We start from the raw sequence: 20043 nt of genomic DNA, 5'->3' as shown, positions 1-20043 counted from the left end.
TGGTGACTAGAAAAGACAAATCAAATTATATTTAGTTATTTACATCCTACTGACGCTGGAAATTTTTTTTTTCTTCTTTTTTCCCAGGGCAAACATGTCCTCCTATGAGATCCTGCAGATGGACTTTGAGATCGACAACACCAGCAGCCTGGCCGGAGCCCAGCAGATCACCTGGCAGGTGGAATACCCTCGGGACGACTCCTTGAGCGAGCTGGTGGTCTCGGAGATCTTCGTCAGCCGAACCATGTTTGTGGGAATTGTTCCTCTTGCCATGGTAAGAACCTGCTGCTGCTGCTTTTTTGCTAAATGCTTCCGTTGATTCTCGTTAGTATTCAAGGGAATGTGAGCCATTTTATTACGTGCTACTTCCTATGCACCTGCTGCAAGTGATTTAAATGCAAAAAATACATTTCAATAATATTTTATTTACCTGATATGCCATAATGGCTCCTTGGAAACCATCTGAGTCTTTTGTGAGAATCCTTTACCGTTTGTGGGTTATTGGCCTGGCACAGGGTAATAGCTCCTTTGGAGCCATTGTCTGCTGGTGTGTTAATGCGACTGCCACGCGTGTGCTCTACGGGTAAATGTTGCGATTAGTTGGGACGTTTTTCAATGGAATGAATTAGCGTGCATGTGTGGGAAACTTCATTGCTAAACCAAACAACTGGACTGTTTTCTGCTTTGCGGTTCCCTGAAGAGCTGCACAGTCTAGCGAGCTGCAAAATGCCAATTTAATGAAAGGTCCGTTCTGAGTTACAGAGAAAGGACAAAGTACTTTGTGAAGATGTAGGTGTTGGCTGTGTTTTCCAGGCGGGGTTTAAGGTGTACATGTGCAGAAAGCTTGAAGCTGACAGCTTAATTAAACAATGCAAATGTCTCCTAAAATCAAATGCCCCATTTCTAGGACAGTCTTGGCCTATGTTTGGACCCGTCGGACTCTTTAGTACTAGAGCTTTGAGCTTACACATGACCAGTGATTTCAGTGGGGATGTTCTGGTGTAAACCAGGAAAACCATCCAGACTGCCTGGATGTTACACTAGTTCCCTCAGAAACACCCCGGTAATTTTCGTTTGCATTCCCATGAGTATTTGCCCTTCCTTTCTGAGTCAGCCTGCGCTGGTTTTCTTTCTATTACGCCGTGTAAGCAAACAATATTGGCATTTTCCTCTGCATGGCCACTGCCTTCTCCTGCTAGAACAGAAACAAGGAAAGATGCTTGTAAAGGTAAACAAGACCCTAAATAATTTTAATTTCTAGTTCCCACTGCCAAAGGCTACACTTACTGGCAGCAGTTATATGCTGAAAAGTCAATAGAGAATTTCCTTCTAGAGCTTGTTTTTTTTGGAAACATGTAGGAGATGAGACAAGACTCTAATTGTGTGGATGGGATATTATCAAGTAGTAATGGTGAATCAGATACAATAATGACAGAATGCGGTGCCTGAATAGTCTTGCGCAGAGCATTGCCAGGTTCAAATGGATGGCGTGGAGTTTGTGCACATAGAAAAGAAAAGCGAATCCAACCCAGAAGCCTGTTTGAACGTTGGATCAGAGCTGTGCTGCTGTCTCTGCCAGGGGTTTGCCAGGGTTTCACTTAATCTCCTTGCAATTATGGCAGATGTGGCCGCTTCAGCTGTCTCTAAGTGTCCATGGCCAAAACCGGAGGCTGAACCTGAATTCAAAGTGGAGCTGATCTAATCTCTGACACTCTGTCATTGTAAACTGACCGTCGAGTGAAGGAAAACCCTTCTTTTGCGAATTTATGATCTCGGTCTGTAAATGAGGGTCTCATGGGCTATTACTTTGCTGTTGCGTGTGAGCATCCCTGACTGGCTTGGCCCAAGGCTGGTAGAGAATTGATGACAGCAACGGCAGGAACAACAGCTTGTATTTGCATTTCCTTCCCTTATGTTTGCCAGTTTGCAGAGCTGCTTCATTTAACAGTCACTAACGGGTGCAGGTTCTGGCGTGGCATTACCCAGGCAGGAGCAAAACGTAATTGCTCTATGCATCATCCTGTGTTCAGAGAGACGTGTTCCTGAGGCCCAGCGTTCCTGGCTGAACTAACGGCCATTCCTCTTCAGGAACTGCCTGGCTCGTTGGTGAAGGCAGTCTCCCTCCGAGTGCAGATGGTATCTGTAGGGGAGAGTTTTGTAGGGGAGAGTTTCCTGGACCCTGGTTCTGCAGAAGAGCACCCCAGAAGAGGCCAGAGACCAGCGTTTCCATGCCCTTGTGCTGAACATAAATTACTCACTGTTCCTTCTCAGCGTATCCAATCTTTCATTGTAAACATTGAATATTTAAGGATGAAAACTGAGAGTTCCTTGGAGACTTTATGGTTTGAGCAAAACATTTAGTCTCCAATTTGCAGGAGTGAACGTTTTGGTGGGATTACCAAAGCCTCACGGTGTTTTGGTGGTAATAATGCCAGCGTTGGCATGAAGAAGTGCAGCTCAGCGTCATGAAGAGGAAAAATTTCTTTCTGTTAAGAACACTGAGGTGGATTTAGTAAGAGCTTAGTGGAGGAGAAATTTGCTGTGAAGTCCTGTAAAACAAAAATGACCTTGGATGTGTGGATCTTTTCCATAGGCCACTTGGTTCTTTTAATGAAGAGACACTCTCTTCCGTATGGTTTGGAGTGTTGCTGGTCTGTTTGTCACCGTTTATCTTTGTTTTCCATGCTACTCTCTTAAACAAACAGGAGAAGATAATCATAGAATCCTAGAATGGTTTGGGTTGGAAGAGACCTTAAAGATCATCTAGTCCTACCCCCTGCCATGGGCAGGGACACCTTCCACTAGACCAGGTTGCTCCAAGCCTCATCCGGCCTGGCCTTGGACACTTCCAGGGATGGGGCATCCACAGCTTCTCTGGGCAACCTGTCCCAGTGCCTCCCCACCCTCTCCGGGAAGAATTTCTTCCTGATATCTAATCTAAACCTCCCCACTTTCAATTTAAACCCGTTATCCCTTGTCCTGTCACTACAGGCCCTTGTAAAAGTCCCTCCCAGCTTCCTTGTAGCCCCTTCAGGTACTGGAAGGCTGCAATAAGGTCTCCCCTGAGCCTTCCCTTCTCCAGGCTGAACAAGCCCAACTCTCTCAGCCTCTCTTTGTGGCAGAGGTGTTGTGGTGACTCTGGAGATGGTGGTGGGGATATTTTTCTCATTACTAGCTTGCCTTTTTTTTGTAGATAAAGATATGGGAAACTGCATGGTAACATTTGAATAATAGCCTGATGAAAAGAGCTCATTTTTTGCTTTAGTGAGTTTATGAAGCCCTTAACATCAAATCTCATGTTCTTAACATTTACATTTGGTAGCAAGCTTGAAAGGCATTTTTTTGTTAGATTTTTTTTTTTTTTGCTATTGGGTTTCGCTAAGTGAAGATAGAGCTGATTTTTGCATATTATGTAGCAAAAAATAGCTGCTTATTAGCAGACTGTCTTGCTGTAATGACTTGATGTTGCAGCTGAATTCTGGCTAGCCCCTTGGTTTCAAATCAGCGGTGCCTTAATAAATGCCGGTTTGAGATGCACAGAAGGAAGCAGGGCCAGGGAGGGTTTCCAGGTGGAATCCTGGCCAGGGTGGCACCCATCAGCTGCGCTCTGGGCCGGCTCTCACCCTGCTCCCGCGGTGAGCTTATCCGACATAACGCGGTGAAGGAACACTGTGGTGAACTGCGAGGCCTGTACGTGGTGACGAAAAAGGAACAGAGGTTTTTCAGCCTCGATGGGGCCGTTGGGGAGTAACTGGAACCCTGTTAACTTGTGAGAAAAGTTGAAATACTTAATGTTGCAAAACCAACTGTTCTTCGTTCTGTACAGCTGTAGAAATACTGTGGGTTTCTTGGGGGGATTTGCATGTTTTTTGGAAGAGGACGGAAGTACAGGGTTGGAATATTGGGAATTCCTCCCAAACCATCCATTTTAATTTGAATGATACTCCATATACTAAGTGTCAGTGTCATTTATTGCCAAATTTAGTGCATTCAAATTATGTAAATAAAGAAAACATTTGCGGTAATGAGAGAAAATAACCCAAAATTTCATACTGAAAGAGAGCCCGCGTTCTGCATCGTCTGACAGTTCTCCCCAAATCCTCGGGCTCCTTCTAATGGAAACATCCAGTTTGCACAACTGCACAGGGCCAGACGGTTGAGATTTCCAAGGGAACTACATCCAGATGGAAACAGCACAGTCCATTATTTTGGGATCTGGTTTCTGAAAGTCTTGTGTCTCCTTCTGGGTGAGCAGTGTAGTCTGTGCGCAGTGGGAGAGTGCCCAGAGAGGATGCTGTCAGTGACTCTGCAAGCCATTCTAAATTCATGTTTTGTGACCTGTGGCACATAAAATACCTGCAGATGCATTGTCTGTAACTGCTGGAGTGTTTTCTGGGAGCTAAAAGGGATTGGATGGGCCTGCTTACGTAGGGAAAATAAATAAATGCGAATTCCTAAACTCTGTGCAAATTAACAAATTATTTTTTCCTTAAATACTCTATTATTATTTACTATTTATGTAGTGTTTTATAGTTTCAGAACAATTTACAGAATTAATTAATCAGACCTGAATAAACCAAGCTTGATGAGAATGGAAAATTAAATGAAAATTAAGCCCCTCTTACTTAACTGTTTCTGAATGATCTGTAAGTCACTTTTCATACTCCTAAAGGTACTTTTTAAAACACTTAAAAAATATCTTGCAATACTCTTGCTTATTATCTCTTAAAAACTGTTTCAGTTAGAAAAGAGGAAGGATTTATACCATGAAGAACTAGTGACAGCACAGATAAGTGGCTTTGAAGAATGTGAATGCTGTTTTATCACCTAAAGCTGTACAGAACTATTTGAGCTGATTTAATTCAGGTAAAAATGCATGGATAGGGAGGATTACGGCCTTAAATTGAAGCCTATTTAGAAGCTGGACTGTTTGACTCCAGGAGGTTTCTTTGGAGGACAGTGGAGGGAATGTTTAGTTTTGTCCAAGTTTCTACCGCCAGGCAAAAAACTGTTGAGAAATTTTGCCAGTAGAAAAGGAATGAGACTGGGCACCAAACTGCAGTGGCTCATTTGGAGATAGCACGTCGGCTTCTGCCGTGAGCATTACCGCACCGTCCTCTTGCAAGATGCAAACATGTTCCTAAATACCTTTGAGGATCTGGGCCCGGCTGTTCAGCTTAACGTTCCAGGATGCGCTGAGTGTCAGATGAAAATGTCATCTGCTTTGCTCCTGTGAGGCTTATCTTGTTTTCTTTTTGACAATAAATGTCTCTGATAATTGATTCTTCCAGCATCTGGTGCACAGATTAACATGTGGAACTAATGTCCCAAAAAGCAGAAAGGTGATCCGTTTTCACAGATCAAGGTGAGGAAGTGGAACACAACCTTTTGGTTCCACTGTTTTCTCGTGTTACTGAATATCAGGAAAAGCATCTGCCTTCTGATATTACAATTGCTGACTACAAGCACTGCAGGTGATTATTTTACCGTGGTTCTGTGGCACTGAAGTAGGACGTGAGTTGTGAACCTGGTTGATGCATCAGGAGGTGTGTTTTGGGCATCCATCTGTCAGAACGTTGTAAAGTTGGATCTAAACTAGATGCCTCGATTTGTCTGAATATCTTCATCTTGTGAAATGGAAGTGCATGTCCTGCTAATTATAGAAATCGAGGGCACAGATAAACCTGTTCTCTCCAGTGGTGATACAGTTCTTGCAGTTACCTTTCCTGATCTAAGTAGACACAACCTGCAATTTCCATAGTCGTGGAAAGTTGCTGGTAGCAAGGCAGTCGGTGGAGTCTGACTCCTGAGGTACAAGGAACAAACACAGCACTGAGCCTGTCGTCCAGGTTTCTGTCACAAATAAATGTGATTGGATTAATCTGTTATCTAACAGTTGGGGAGGGGGGGAGACAAATCCAGGTCTTTTAGAGAGTTTCTAGGCAACCAGAAACTTGGTCAAAGTAAAGAACAAGACACTGAGGAGAGGTATTTTAGCTGTTTTTGTAAGAAGGCTCCAGCTGAGGCTGAAGGCTTGAGGAACAATAGGTTTAATAATAGACGAATACCTGGCATTCGCTTCTTATCTAGGAAAAGGATGGCTTGGTCTGTGACTGGCAGCACTGCTGGTTTAGGTATATGTGCTACAGACCCTTCCTTCTATAGTAATAGAGTTGTAATTCCCAGACTGTCATTACTCTAAAGCGTTTTCCAAATGCAATAATCAATATTTCACCAGTGCTCTGAACCCCTCAGCCTGAAACATTTCCGCATATCCTACAAGTATTTAATCTATGTCTTCAGAAATCTTGTTTCCTCCCCAAAAATGTAAGCTGTTGGTTGACTAATGGTTTACTAATGTTGTGAATCACTTCGAACCACAGATGGCTCTGTGTGCTCCAGTGAGGTTTCTTTTAAATGGGAGGCTGAGTAATAGCATCTCCAGTTGCTGCTAGCAAATGCACTGACAAGAACACCCAGAAAAATCATCCTTAGAGATGCCCATTTCTATAACTTAGGCTGAAAGGGGATTGCTGAGTGCAGCACTTTGTTTTATAAAAAGCAGGAATGCAGGGTGAGGGTGTTTGTGGTTTTTTTAATGTCCTTCGAGCCTTGGCTGCCGAGTACCTGGTGAGGAGTAGGAGGGTAAACACATTTTGGGGTGAACGCCACCAAATCCCCATTCGCACAGGAGATGGCATGACCTTGTACTCTTGCCACGGGCAATCCACTGCTGTCGTGTCCTGACGTAAGGCCACATGCCTTCCAGCTTAATGGTTCGATTAAAAACATACGGTGTTTTTTCCCCGGGCCCTTCTCTGGGAAAAGATTTCTCCTGTGCATTCGCTTTAATTCAGTGCAAGTTAAAAGGTGTCTGAAGTAATGTGAGTTTGGGTGTCCATGTTCCTACATAGGACACTGTTGAATCCAGCTATCAAAAAGGGATAAAGGGGATTTAAAACCAAACCAACCCTTTAAAGAATTTATTTTTGCTACAGCAATCACTTTTGCTAATGGCAATATAGCCATTATATGAGAGAGAGAGAGCTCAGTTACAGGAGCACATTCATGCCAAGATGGAGTTGACCCCGACTCACAAAGAAGCTTACTTTCACCTTAAACTAGCCTAAGAAAGTGTCAAGCTTCAGGAGCCTCTTTATTCGCGCTCTCTGGGGTCTGTTACAAAACCCCAGCTTGCTTAATCCGGGAGTGTCAAAAATATCAGCTTAGGACCAGTAATTTCTAGCAAACCCAGGTGTGTTACATATTTTTTTGAGAGGTTTGTTAAAATATATTCATGTGCAAAATGCCCCGACTGTGTTTATCCATTGCACTTAATGCATATTTCTTACTTGAAATAATTCCGACCTTTGGCCTTTCAGTTCCCTTTATATTAGACTGTTCATCTCTGCTTGACATGCAGAGTGAACTGCACAGAATGTGGTTTTGTCATTCACAGAATTCACCATTTCACAGGAAAAATATTTAAAAGTTAACTCAGTATCTTCACCCCAGAAATATCAGGGATTATCAAGATTTTTTAAAAATAAAACTGGAATCTCTGACTCCCAGGTCACAGACTTCAGTGTGAATTGTGACATTAGTTAATGGGAGAAGGATTGAAGCCTTGAGCTTCCCTGAAAACCCACATTGGAAGGATTGATTTTAAACTCACAGCAAATCAAGTACTGTGGAAAGAGGACAGAATAAGAAATTCTTCTGTATTATTGTATTTCCCACGCCCACAGTGAGTGTTTTATGTCTCTGTAGCAGCGATAGTATCTTCTGCAATTATTACCATCTTCAAATTAATTGGTGTAGGTAATTAAACGGTTTGGTTTATTAAGGCTGTTCTGACAACCACAGGGTGAATTTTATGGGGAAAGATGAAATTTTAAAAGATTTCTTGAAACAAATCAGCCAAAATAGAAACCACTGAAGATTTTATTAAGTTTGATCCGGGGGAAGAGTTTGAAATAGGCTGGAAGAGAAATGTGTGGGGAGCGCATGCCATGAGGGGGTGCCCACACGGGCCTTGGTCCAACTGAACAAAGCCAGCGGTTTTCAACACGCTTTGTCAACAGACATTCCAAAAAGGGGGTTTGGATTGATCAGAGTTCTTGAACAGTGGAAAAACTGAGGTATTTGATTAAGCTTGATTAAATAATGTACAAACATTTAATTTTGACAAAAAGCTTTTTTCCTGAGTGCGACTGTCCCATTCTGAATATGGTGGAGTAGGACCATTTTGACACTGTCAGCCTTCCTTCTCCGTTTCTTCCAGAAATGGAATTCCAGCCAAATGTCCTCAGTTTCATGAAGTGTTTCAATTTTAACTGGACTGTATTTTCCAAAGGATATCACAGTTTTTTCCCCTCTCAGTCTCATTCTGGGCATCTGAACTAGGTCTTGGAATTGCTCATTGTGAACCATTATCCCTTTTTTCCTCTGCTTGGTTAAACATAAACTACCGTTTAATTTTGAGAGTACAGAAGAAAGAAACCAAAAGAGAATTTGCTATTGGTGGGACAAAAATAATGGCATTTTGAGTGTTTCCATGAAAGCAATGTGACATGACAAATTTTAAGAAGCAATGTGAATACTATTAATATTTATGATGCTCTCAAGAAAACAGCCATTGTGTGCCACATCCATCAAAGATAAGAATGGTATTCAACAGTGTTGGATGATAAACATTGAATGACAATAGCTGGAGATTATAGGAGGGATTTCACACTCGTGTTTTATGCCTGCTTGAGTAAAAGCACGGTGTTATTCCACTGCAAACCAGTAATTTTCTTTCATGAAATTAGATACACTTGCTGATACTTGTTACAACTGTGGTCCAAAACATTAATGAATATGCCGGGAGCGCTGATGCCAAGTGCTTCAGAGATCCTGTTGCAAGCTCCTCGGGATCAAGTCCTAAAGGCAGCATTTTTCACTAATCCTCCTCTTGGAAATCACCCCGAGGCTTACCAAATTGCAGTGATTTGACCACATATTGCTAGATGTTTGCAGTTGGATGAATGCTGACGATTACCCCATGAAATGAAGGCCCTTCCAGCCTAGCAAACTGGCATTTTATCCATGTATCTGGCATATATGCCATGTTTCTCTTTAAAAAAATTCTGTCTCCCCAACACCAGGAATGGGGCAGAATTCCCTGTGTCATGGGAATGCCTGCTCTGATCCCACACGGGCATCTGTCTTTGGATAATGTGCTCACGAATGTCCTCGCTGTGGCACTGCTTTTCTCCATTGCCGTTGCTGTAAAATGCAGTTGTGGAACTAATTGCTGATCATCCAGGCAAGCAGCTGCTGGGGAGAGATGAAGGGGCCACCTCTCCCCACTCTCAAACGCTGCCGTCTCCTCTCTGTGATGGGGGGCCTGTGCCTGGCAAGCTCCCCCGCTCCAGGTCGGTGCTGTGTCTGCTCCCGCGACTACGCGTGCGTTGCCACTTCCAGGCTCCTTCTGCCCTGCCTTCCTATGAAATGTGTGATGCTCTGGAGAGACTTATTTCTGAAGGATGTCTAAGGATGCCTGAACTCTGCACTGCACAGCCCCGCCGTTGGGAAGAGACTAATTGAGAGTTGATTGACGAATACCTGTAGCATCTCGGATCAGATGTTTCTAAGTAAAACTGTCTTTGAAAGAGTTAACCATGCTCTCCATTTATCGAGGGGAGGAGGACGTCTGGGTGTTCTTGGAGCCAGGGTGAGCGTGGGTCTGTCTGATCCACGAGGAGAGTTATTGTTCTTGGAAAACCCTCTCCAAGGATGCACAGGCACTGAATTCTTGGTAGGAGTAAGTGGTTCCAATAATGAATGCACTGAGGAAAATGCTGAGAGGTGCTCTTCCGCTGAGCTGGTGTGACTGTGCTGCCTCTAGAGAGCTATTTGGATGCTCCAGTTCCTTTAGGCTCGCTTCTTCCATCCTTGTGAAGGATTTGGCGATGAGAGTTCAGCGCAGGCTGATGCTGGATCCTTTGACAGACCGTCAGGAGTGGTGGGGCCTCCTGCGGGCCAGGAGTAAGGGCACAGCGAACCCCGTGACAGTGACTGTGGGAGGGGTGAGCCCAGCCGACCTGGTGTGATTTTTGTGAGCCGTACAGACCATTAAGGGGACCCAGACCAGGGAAAGGTGGTCTGCTGGAGGGAGCTGCAAAGCTTTTACCTTCTCCACCTAAAATGAAACTCTTCTTGTTCCTTAACCATTACCCAATAATTTGGCTCATCTGTAATTCTTTTCCAGAGTGCTCATTCTGCTTTTATTGCCAATTAACTTAGCATTCTAGTCTTGGTCTGCAGCTGATTGGCCAGTAATTTGAACTAAAGCCCTCATCAAAAGGGCAGCATTTGTAAAACAGAGAAGAAATCTCAGAGATACTGAAATTACTGTTAATTAAATCAGCACATTAATATAATGGGCACACGTGGACAAAATGATGTTTGTTTTTGAGCTGTTCTGCTAGCTGGAGAGTAAGTCTTATTAGGACTATTTAATTGTCAGCCTGTATTTATAAGATGTACAGTGAGCTGAATCCCATCTGCAGGGATTAATTTTGCATTGTGTCTACGTGCAGGGATTAATTTTGCATTGTGTATACGTGTGTGAGTGATGCATATAGGTTGATGGAAACGGACCTTGTTCCTGCCACGCAGGTACTGTCCGATGTTTCTTATGTACACACTGCACCGAAAGCTTTTCCTTTTAAACAGTTGTTTGTATTGAACACAGCCCTTGTTCAAAGCTGGCATGGACCTTAGCGTAGTTAATTCTGATTTACATGGCCTCGGTATCAGTTAGGCTTAGGAATTATTTTACATGTAATTTCTATTTTTTTAAATTCAATTAAAATAGCATCGTAAAGGTGGAGCAGAGCAGCAATCAGAGCGCTGTAGAAGTTGTAATGCAGCCTATAAGCAGCTATTGTGTATAAACAAATTTATTCCAAAGGTACCTCAGCTTTACAGAAAATGCTCAGCTACATCTTCATTAAGATAATCAAGATACTCTAACACGGTGCTTTGGGACAGCCTTGTAATACTCTGTGTTGCTGTGTTCTGGAATTCGTCGTCTCACAGCTCTGCCTCCTGTGCAGCTGGATGGCAAATCTGCGTTTTGTCCTGCTTGGCACTTGTCCCTGAGCTCTTTCCAGATCTGTCTGAGGCAGAAGACAAGACTCCTTCGTGGGTGGGAGGGAGGAGTGAGGGCACCAGCACTGATGAGGGCAGGGAGGAGCAAGCCTTGCAAATTCCAGGTTATTTGAGAGGTGATAAATGCATCCCCTACTATGGCTAGAGGAAGAAATGGATCTGGCAAGTTTTAAGGGATGAAACGTTGGCATCCCGCTGAGATCTGTGGTCAAGGACAGGGAGAAGCTGGTCGAGTTTTGCATAGTCGTTGGGACCTTCTAAGGCTGGGTTGGTAAACGCGTGGACATGGCAATGACTCTTGTCATTCCAGCTTGCTTTCCACAGTTCCTGGGAATGCCACTGTCCAAAACCTCAGTGCCATGAGGCCAACACTGGCGTGGCTGCTGTGCCGGAGAGCCCAAATGGGCTCTTTCAACTCCAGCAGAGATGCAAAATGTTGTGGAGGCCCCATCCCTGGATGTCTTCAAGGCCAGGCTGGATGTGGCTTTGAGCAACCTGGTCTAGTGGAAGGTGTCCCTGCCCATGGCAGGGGGGTTGGAACTAGATGATCTTTAAGGTCCCTTCCAACCCTAACCATTCTATGATTCTATGAACCCTGCCCTGACTTACACACCGGTCGCAGTAGCTGCTTGTGCAGTCTCCCGTAGGGTTGTAGTAAAGAGCAGGAGGAAGAAGACAGAGAATATAATCCACCCTGCACATCTCCTTTCTCCTCATTCTGTTTTCTTGGGATCAGGGGCTAATTCCTGTAGTGTTGGCTTGGCTCCACGAAAGGGGCAGAGCCACGAGAATTGAAGTTCGATAGGAAGGAAACATGGAGCCTTTTGGACCTGGCAGCATTTTGGTGTGCCAAGCATGGGTTAACAGGCTGGATGTACTTCGTGTTGGTGGGGTGTAAGTGACGGTGTTTGATCTCTGTCTCTCAGCAGTGTGTCATTTCTTCCTTAGAGTATAGATGTCAACACGCATTCGATCTGCTGCAGAGTTAAAAACACCCGTTGTTTCAGCCTCCATTTTGAAGTTCACCTAACGAAGAGCAAATTTCAAAGGGGAAAATAAGCCATTAAATTCTGTGTGCGCATAGGGAGCTGTAGTGGTTGTCTCGCTTGTCGCCTCCAGAGTGCCAGCTCAGATCCAACTCTGCCGATAGAAATCACAAATGTTTACTATGTAATATTATCTGGTTTCTAGGGACCAGCAATTTTTGTTAAAAGCGAAACCCCAGCCCTGTGAAGCGCGATAGACCTGTGACTGGGAAGTACTGCGCGTCGGGTTTATAGAATTTGTGATGAGACTTCTCATGGCTGGATTTCTGAACGGTGTTAAGACCCCAGGAGCTACGGATATTCACTTCATGGGTTTTCTGAATGGACCTTGCTGTGAAACGCTGTTAGATACCTCTTTGCGCACTCTGGCTCTGGCACGTGATAAAGAAGGGTATTTTCAGGGTACTCTCAGTGAGTTGTGTGTTTATGTTGGCAAGAGGAGGGGGTGCAGTGGCTCTGTGATGGTGGTGAGCTGAAATCCCGCTGCCCGGTGGTATCAGGAGCCCTGTGCTGGCTCCCTGGCACCTTGGAAGAGCATCCTTCAAGGCGACAGGATGCGGGAGCTTCCTCGTAGGGCCGGTGCTGAGGAGGGAAGAGTGAGTGTGTCTTAGGTGGTGCTGGGCTGTATCTTTTAGTCAAGCAGTGATGTCGCAGAGATTACGTACGTTGGGATGGTAAGGGGAGATGCAAATACCTGTTTTCACTCCAGCCAAATGACACTTTTTTCCCGTGTTCCCCAAGTTAAGCTGCTGCTTCTTTTTTCCCTTTGCTTGTGGGCTTTTAAACTCAGCGTGAAGATGATGCACTTCCCACTTCATCTCTAGCTTGTGGACTGTGAGGAGCAGCCACCTCTTGGTCCCTCATTTTGAACCCTTCCTACTCTGCTCAAATACTCACAACAGGTGTAACGGTGGTTAGGGTGAGGGGGAGACTTGGCAGGAATCTCTCTAGAAGTTTCTAGAAGTTTGTAATGCACATGTGCACCCAGGGGCTTCAGCAGCTTGGCTTAAAAGGAGCCTTTTTGTGGAGGTATTTGCATAACTCTTACCTCCTTGAACGAAACCTGGCTGCATTGGACTGTCCCACCCAGCATCCCGGTCTGGGCTCTCCCAGGGACTGATGCTGCTTGTTCAGCAGCAGCTCAAGTGCGTAGCAAGTGACCAACAGGTAGTTTGTAAAGGAGTGTTACAGACCTACAGCTCAGCCAGGAGAAGGGTGACAGATTCCCAGAAACACGTGCACACTTGAGGTTTTATAGAACAAATCGACATTCACGTAGGTTCATATTTACCAGCTGTAAATTTGCCATTTAAAATTTAGAATTAGTTAGTGCTTGTAAGTTGCACAAGTTGTTTTCTTAACCACTCCACTTGCATAACAAAATGAGCTGCAGACTGGGTTTTTTTGGTAAGAGCATTTTTGCGTGTTGCTAGTTACGTGATTATCTGCTCAGGAAAAAAAGAACAGCAATCCCAGTGGTCTCCATAGCCTATATCCCATAATGTGAATTTCAAACCACAACTTAGAATAGTTTTGTTGGGTGGAAAAATACTCAGGTTAAGAATTATTCACAGAAAATCATTCTGATAAATGAGTACATTTTTAAGTTTTCCATGGTCATGATCAATTCACCAAGAGGAAAAGGAATGCAAAATTCATCACATAAATTATTCATTATATTCACTCAGCTATAGCTAACAGTGAATTGTCTAGACAGTAATTACTAATTTTTAACCTATGTATGTTCACACAACACTACTGTGTGAATAGCTTCAGTCTACAGTGGCCTGAGATAATAGTAATGGATGTAAATCAACTAGCAGGTGATTTTAATTGGGAAATTGTATTGGATTTTTCTATTGAACTTCCATAAAACATTACATAAATATTGAATCTTCTTAATGTTTTTCTCCAGTTGAAAATCTGGGCACACAGGGTTCTGTGCTAATTTGATCGGCGGATAAGCAAACATTTTTTATTTCTTTAATTCTGCTGTAAAATTCTCCAAAAGCCCATTGAATTCAGAACGCAGCAAGAATCTGCAAGGAGCCTGCTGCAGTAACGCTTCCGTTTCAGTGATGATTTTCCACGAACTGGTTTGCATGGCTCCTTCAGGAGGGTTCACGTCGATCTGCGTCAGTTTGCTGGCGTGCTGTAATGCTCTGCTGACAGCCGAGGCACGGAAACCTTAGTCCTTCCCCTTTATTGCTATGGCAAAAAATCCACAGTTTGGGGGGGATTCCCTGCGTTTCCTAGGCGATGCAAAACCTCTGCAGCGATGATCTCGCCTCCCACTTAGCTACCAGCTGCCCGGGGGTCGTGGTTGCTGGGATTTGGATAGTGGAACTGGTGCTTGACAGGACCTCGGACCACAAAGGCACAGGGCCACTGCTGCTGGCATGCTGGTGGCCCTAGGGTCTGGCAGCACATCTGGGCGACTGAGCGTGTTTCGTGGGTGTGACAGCAAGGGAGGCAGGGTTTGGATTCCTTGGACTTTTTTTTCAGAAATGTCTGTTACCGTAACAGTTGTTCAGAGAAGAGTTAGACTTGAAGTAAAGCAGAAAATCCTGAATGGGTTTGTTACTAAGCCTGTGGGCTAATTGCAAGTTAGAAATGTTGTGGCGCTCAACTGCTCTGTTGATCAGGAGGTGTCGTTTATAAAGCTCTTGCGTTTCACTTGGGGTAACTCGCCTTAAGAGAAACATATCAGCAAACCCACACAAACAATCGGAAATGATGCAAAACCTAGGACACTGTAAAAGAATGTTTGCACAGAATGTTGGGTTTTGTGTAGGTCAGTTCAGCTGTGTCCTTCCGGGTGTGTTTAGAGAGGTGCATTAGAAACTAAACACGTGCAGCTCCCATTAACCCTAATGCAAGCCCTGATTCTGGCTTCCTGTGTGCGTAATGTTATCTTAATGCCATTTGATTTGATATTTAATTGCGGTAATTTAATTAATGCCTCTGTAAATAAAAAGCCTAAGTTGTGCCCTCCTACACAGAGATAAGCACAGCAAGCTGCTCTAGTGGCTCCTTTGAGACTTAAATTTATGTGTCTTAGAGCAGAATTTAACCCTAAGGAGGTACGATAAATGCCCAAGCCCCAGCATAACGCTGTACTGGTGTTAATCTTACAGCGTTGGCTCGAGCTTACCCGAGGAGAGCGGCATTTAAAAACCAAACCTATAGATTCTCTGTGACCGGATAGGTCACAGAATTGTCTCCTTGTATAACAGGATTCCACTTATAATGGTTGACAGAGACTTAGTTATTAAGAAAACTGTTACTAATTGGATAACCTGCTACTAAAATCGTTGAAGTCCTGTTGGCCCAATGGGTTAGTTACAAGCCAGAGCTTACAGGCATTTGTAACCCTTCTATCGATGTGTAACCTTCTCTAACACATGCTGCTCCTGTCTGCTGCACACTTAAAATGCCTATTCACTATTGATTAGTGTCCCTTATAAACCATTTATAAACAGAAGCATGTAATATAAAACGTAACCAAAAATCATTAAGGCTACATGGTGTGCAAGTTAAAAGTAGCAATCCCGAGGAGTGAGCGAGTGCATGAATTAAGGAGATTGTATTCATAAACCATTTCCTTAGTAGAAGCCAGTGGAGATCCCACTGAAGCCAGGGATTTCCCACAGCATATACCAAAGAGTTTGCTCTTTTAAAAATCTGTTTACAAACAGGGCGTGGCATAATGCAACTCCAGATCTACCTGAATTCCATTCCTGTGGTTTTTAGGATAGAGTAGAGCTTGTGTAAACTACAGCTCCAAATACTTCTGCAGAGGAGGAGGAGCATCATGTGTTCATGTATGGAAGAGAGCTCCATGTTCCCTGAGTGGCTGCTGCGAAACGCATAGGTATTCTCCAGATGTCGGTGGAATTCCACCCTCTCTATACAGTCCATCACAGGCAGCTCTTTCTAAATCAGCCCCTAAACAGAACCAATTCAGCATTGGCAGCGTCCCACTTTGGCAGAATTGCCCACAGTTAAGCTTGGAGGTAAACCACGTTTATAATCCATACCTGGGTAAGTGGAATCTGAGTAAGACGCTTTGCCTCAGCTTGCCCTGCCCCGAGCGTGCATCGCCACTGAACGCAGTATTACTGCCAACACCCCGGCGTGTGCCTTACAAGTAACCTTTATTTTGGACATGGCACTTGAGCGCGAAGAACAGGCCACGCTTGTGGTAGCCACCGTCAGGGACAGTTAGATAGGCAAGAGCCGGGGCTGGTTTCTGACTGCTCTGCAAACAGTGTGGGAAGGACAAGTACAAAACCCCAGGCAATAATGGCAATCAGCAGGCTTTTTGTTATGCGAAGGAAAAAAACCAGATAGATGGAAACAACAAAAACCCAGCAATGACTCAAAGTGCTTTCTTTCAGAACGTCTCTTGCCATTTCCAGCTGCCTCTTTGTCACATCTCACTTCTCAGATAAACAGCAGAATTGGTCAGACTCGACTCTGCAGTTTTCACTCATTACTCAGTGTCGGTACCTGACCCCCAGCTCGTAAAAGCCCAACAATTAAGCGAATTCCAAAGAGGATTACAACTGGGAATCAGAGGGTATAAATGTGATTTAGCATGGAGTGCTGAGCATGACAAATCGTTTTTGTGCGAGGCCTTACTTGCTCTGAAATGAGTTTCGTTTAGAAACACAGAAGAGTTTTGGCGTGTTCCGGTGCCAAGTGTCAGGTGCTGCCGTGCAGCATCGGCACGTCGGCTCTTGCCAGGCTTGCTGTGGCTGTAATGCCTTTCCTTAAGGCCAGAGTGCCACTGTGATGCTTAGTCTTGGGAGGGAATGTGGAGACGCACGTGCAAACCAACCTCCCAGGTTATTCCTTCTCCTTGGAAGGGGTTGGCTGAAAGCTTTGCGCTGGAGAAGGAAAGCACAAGGATGTTGCGAGGTGGACTTGGGGCTTCTTATTTATGTGGCTGGCAGAGACAGGAGCTCTTGATGCGGAAAGTTTCCAAAACGTGGTCAAAGTGTACAGTGGCAGGGAAAAGCTTCTTGAATGTTTTCCTGCTGTGAGTTCCTCTGTGAGAAGCCTGTCCTGGGCTGTCACTGCTGCAGAGGCTGGCTAGGGTTTGGCTGATAAATGAAGAAATCTCACATCAGAAAAGAGGATTGATAGCGTGCGCGTGTGTTTGCGTGTGTCGGAGTACGGAGTTGCCTTGGGAACAAGGGGAGGAGGTGCCATGGACCAGAACACGCTTTCCACTATAGGAACGCGTGTGCTTATTGTGAAACTACGTACAAAATACTCCAGTTCCTTCACCCATTCTGTAAGCCGCTGGCTGCAGGCAGCAGCGTGCCGCCTGCGTGTGTGCATCCCCGTCAAGACGACAGAAAGGCACTTGACTTTGCTCTTGAGCATACTGTTGCCCAAATGAGTTGACATCGGTGAAGTGGCTAATAATATGGGGGAAAACGTGTGCAAATTATAAAAAATAGTGTGGCAGCGCTCCAGGTGTACATTGAAGTTACTGAGAAACAGACTCGGAGTATTCCCGCTGCAAAACAAAGCGGACAGTTTTGCCTTACATATAAGAACAGCTGTTCCAGCATATTGGCCTCAAAGACAGCATGTTCAAACAGCTGTCCAAGTGTTCTGGAGGTTAATCTACTCAGTTAATCATTGTGCTTTTTTTAAAATTTATAATAATGTTTGTACCGTTCCTTGCGGGCTTGTGAGCAAAATACTAAAGTTTTAGTCACCGGTGGAATGCGTATCTGAAAACTTTGTGTGAGAAGAAAATCTGTCCTGAAAGTGGCATGGGGTCCTGGAGAGCTAAGCACGCTGTTGACACAGACGCCGGTCTCAGCAGCCAAATTCCGGTGGGTTTGTAAACATAAATTTCAAGGAGAATCACTCGCATGATTGGTCTGTGAGACACAAAACCGTGGACTTTCGATGGGGTTGTGTGAAATGAGTGACTAAGGACATTCTGTCTCGGCTGCTGTTTCTGAGTCATCTCGCAGCTTCCGCGTTGAGGAACCTGCGAGCTGCAGTTTCATGTGACCTACACCAAAACTCCTCGGGCTGCAGCCAGGAGGGGCGACGCATCTCTGATAAATAGCCGAGGGCTGTCGGTGTGATCACGTGGCGACCCGGGTTTGCTCGCCCTGGTGCATTCGGACGTGTGACGCTCCGCAGAGGGCACCGAGCAGCGCGGTGCTTTCCCCGCAGTCCATGCAAAAGCCCCTCGGAGCGGCTGGAAGTCCCACGTCAGCCCCCATCATGTGGCGCTGCAGAGGCGAGAGAGGTGCCATGCAAGTAACCAGGGATGGGTGTCATTGTCAGAAATAACCTTCAGTCAGCCTCTGCCCTGGAGAGGGGTGTGCTCTGAGGTGTGTTTGCTCGGAAAATCGCGCACACGCGAAAGGGCTACCGCTTCCACCTCGCCTGAATTCATTTTGCAAGATTTTATGAATGGAATCCTAGCACACTGCGTATTCCCTGCTGTCAAACTGCAGACAGCCCCTGGCAGAAAAATCCTCTGGCAATCCGTTTGACCAGAAATAGATAAAATCTAAACATAATTTCCAACCTTTCTAAATATCACTGCACATGTAAAAATAGCAAAATCTTTATATATCATATCCCAGCCCACCTTTCGTTTCGATGTGTTTTTAATCAAACATCGGGTTCCTGGCTTTGTTTTCCCCACGGGGCCACGCGGAGTCGGTGGGAAGAGTTATCATAAACCTTAGTGAAATACAGGCTACAGCAGCCATGCGCAGCGATGCTTAACGTGTTCTACAGTCTTTCCCTTGGCACTAATTTTCCTAGATTCTAGGTTTATTCCCCTCTGGACTGAACAGCAATGCATGCCGGAATGAGGTTTTTTAGATTGAAACTCTCTTTATGAGTTTCTTGGCCAAGAAAAGAGGAAAGAAACCCAAACAAAACAAACCAGAAATGCTGCTGCAGAGGAGGTTGCCGCAAGACACGGCTGCCTGCTGAGATGCTTCTGCTGGACGTGGCTGAGGTCGATTCTGTCTCAACTCAGCACTGACACAGCCCTGCGCTTCCTGGCCAGGCAACCTGCGCGTCACCCCCTCTTCCCCTCCTGTCACAACTTGTCGTTCGGAAGAAGGTTGCAGTTTATTTATTTATTATTTATTCTGGGCTGTTCTCCGTAGTAGCTGCCGTCAGGTTCCACTGGATCTGTGTTCCAGAGGTGAGTTTCAGCACTACTGGACGGAGAATCCAAAACAACAACTTGCACAATTGCTTTTGTTAACAGAGAGGAAGAAACCCGGTATTAAAATGCCGGGTATTGCGGCACTTCAGGGAGCGTAACCATTGGGCAGGGAGCAAAATGTCAGTGTCTTTTAGCAAAAAAATGGAAACCAGAAAGGTGTGTTTGATGTAGGTGTTGTCCTGCAAGTTCAGGAGTTGGGCACTGGTTGACCGCTTTGTCAGTTTGGAAATTTCAATAGCGTCAAGGAGGTACTTTACGCACCGTGTTCTCAGTAATGTCTTCATGTGGACTTTCTTGTTCCCAGACCCAGGATCAGGTTTTGTAGGTGAATACCCTCACCTGGGCTTTGCATTCCTGGCTTCGATTTACACATAAACACGCTGTAGGTGTGACACGACCATTGATTTTATTCCCAGTGTTGTCCGTCAAAAACCTGAGGAGAACCTGTTGAAGCTGTGCCGAGATGTTTGGGAAGCGTTCTTCCGTTTTGGGGGGGAAAACATTGAAAACCAAGAAAATGTGGGAAGTGCTGGCTCACATCTGTGCCGCGCGAGCGTGTTTCCAGGATGTCATAGAGGGTGTCACCAGGGCGGGAGGATGTGGCTGAAAGCT

At 45.0% G+C, this 20043-nt stretch overlaps 1 protein-coding gene across 1 annotated transcript in view; it reads left to right on the top strand.

Moving 5' to 3' along the window:
* Positions 1–20043, top strand: part of TMEM132B (transmembrane protein 132B) — a 210470-nt gene that overhangs the window by 145134 nt on the left and 45293 nt on the right. The window contains exon 4 of the mRNA XM_010150904.1: positions 88–274. Coding sequence (XP_010149206.1) covers positions 88–274 — 187 coding nt within the window. The remainder of the gene's footprint in view (positions 1–87; positions 275–20043) is intronic.

The sequence above is a fragment of the Eurypyga helias genome, unplaced genomic scaffold, assembly GCF_000690775.1.
Source record: "Eurypyga helias isolate BGI_N326 unplaced genomic scaffold, ASM69077v1 scaffold414, whole genome shotgun sequence".
Lineage (NCBI taxonomy): Eukaryota > Metazoa > Chordata > Aves > Eurypygiformes > Eurypygidae > Eurypyga > Eurypyga helias.
Note: the sequence above shows the minus strand (reverse complement) of the source record. Positions and strands in the feature narration are given on the sequence as shown.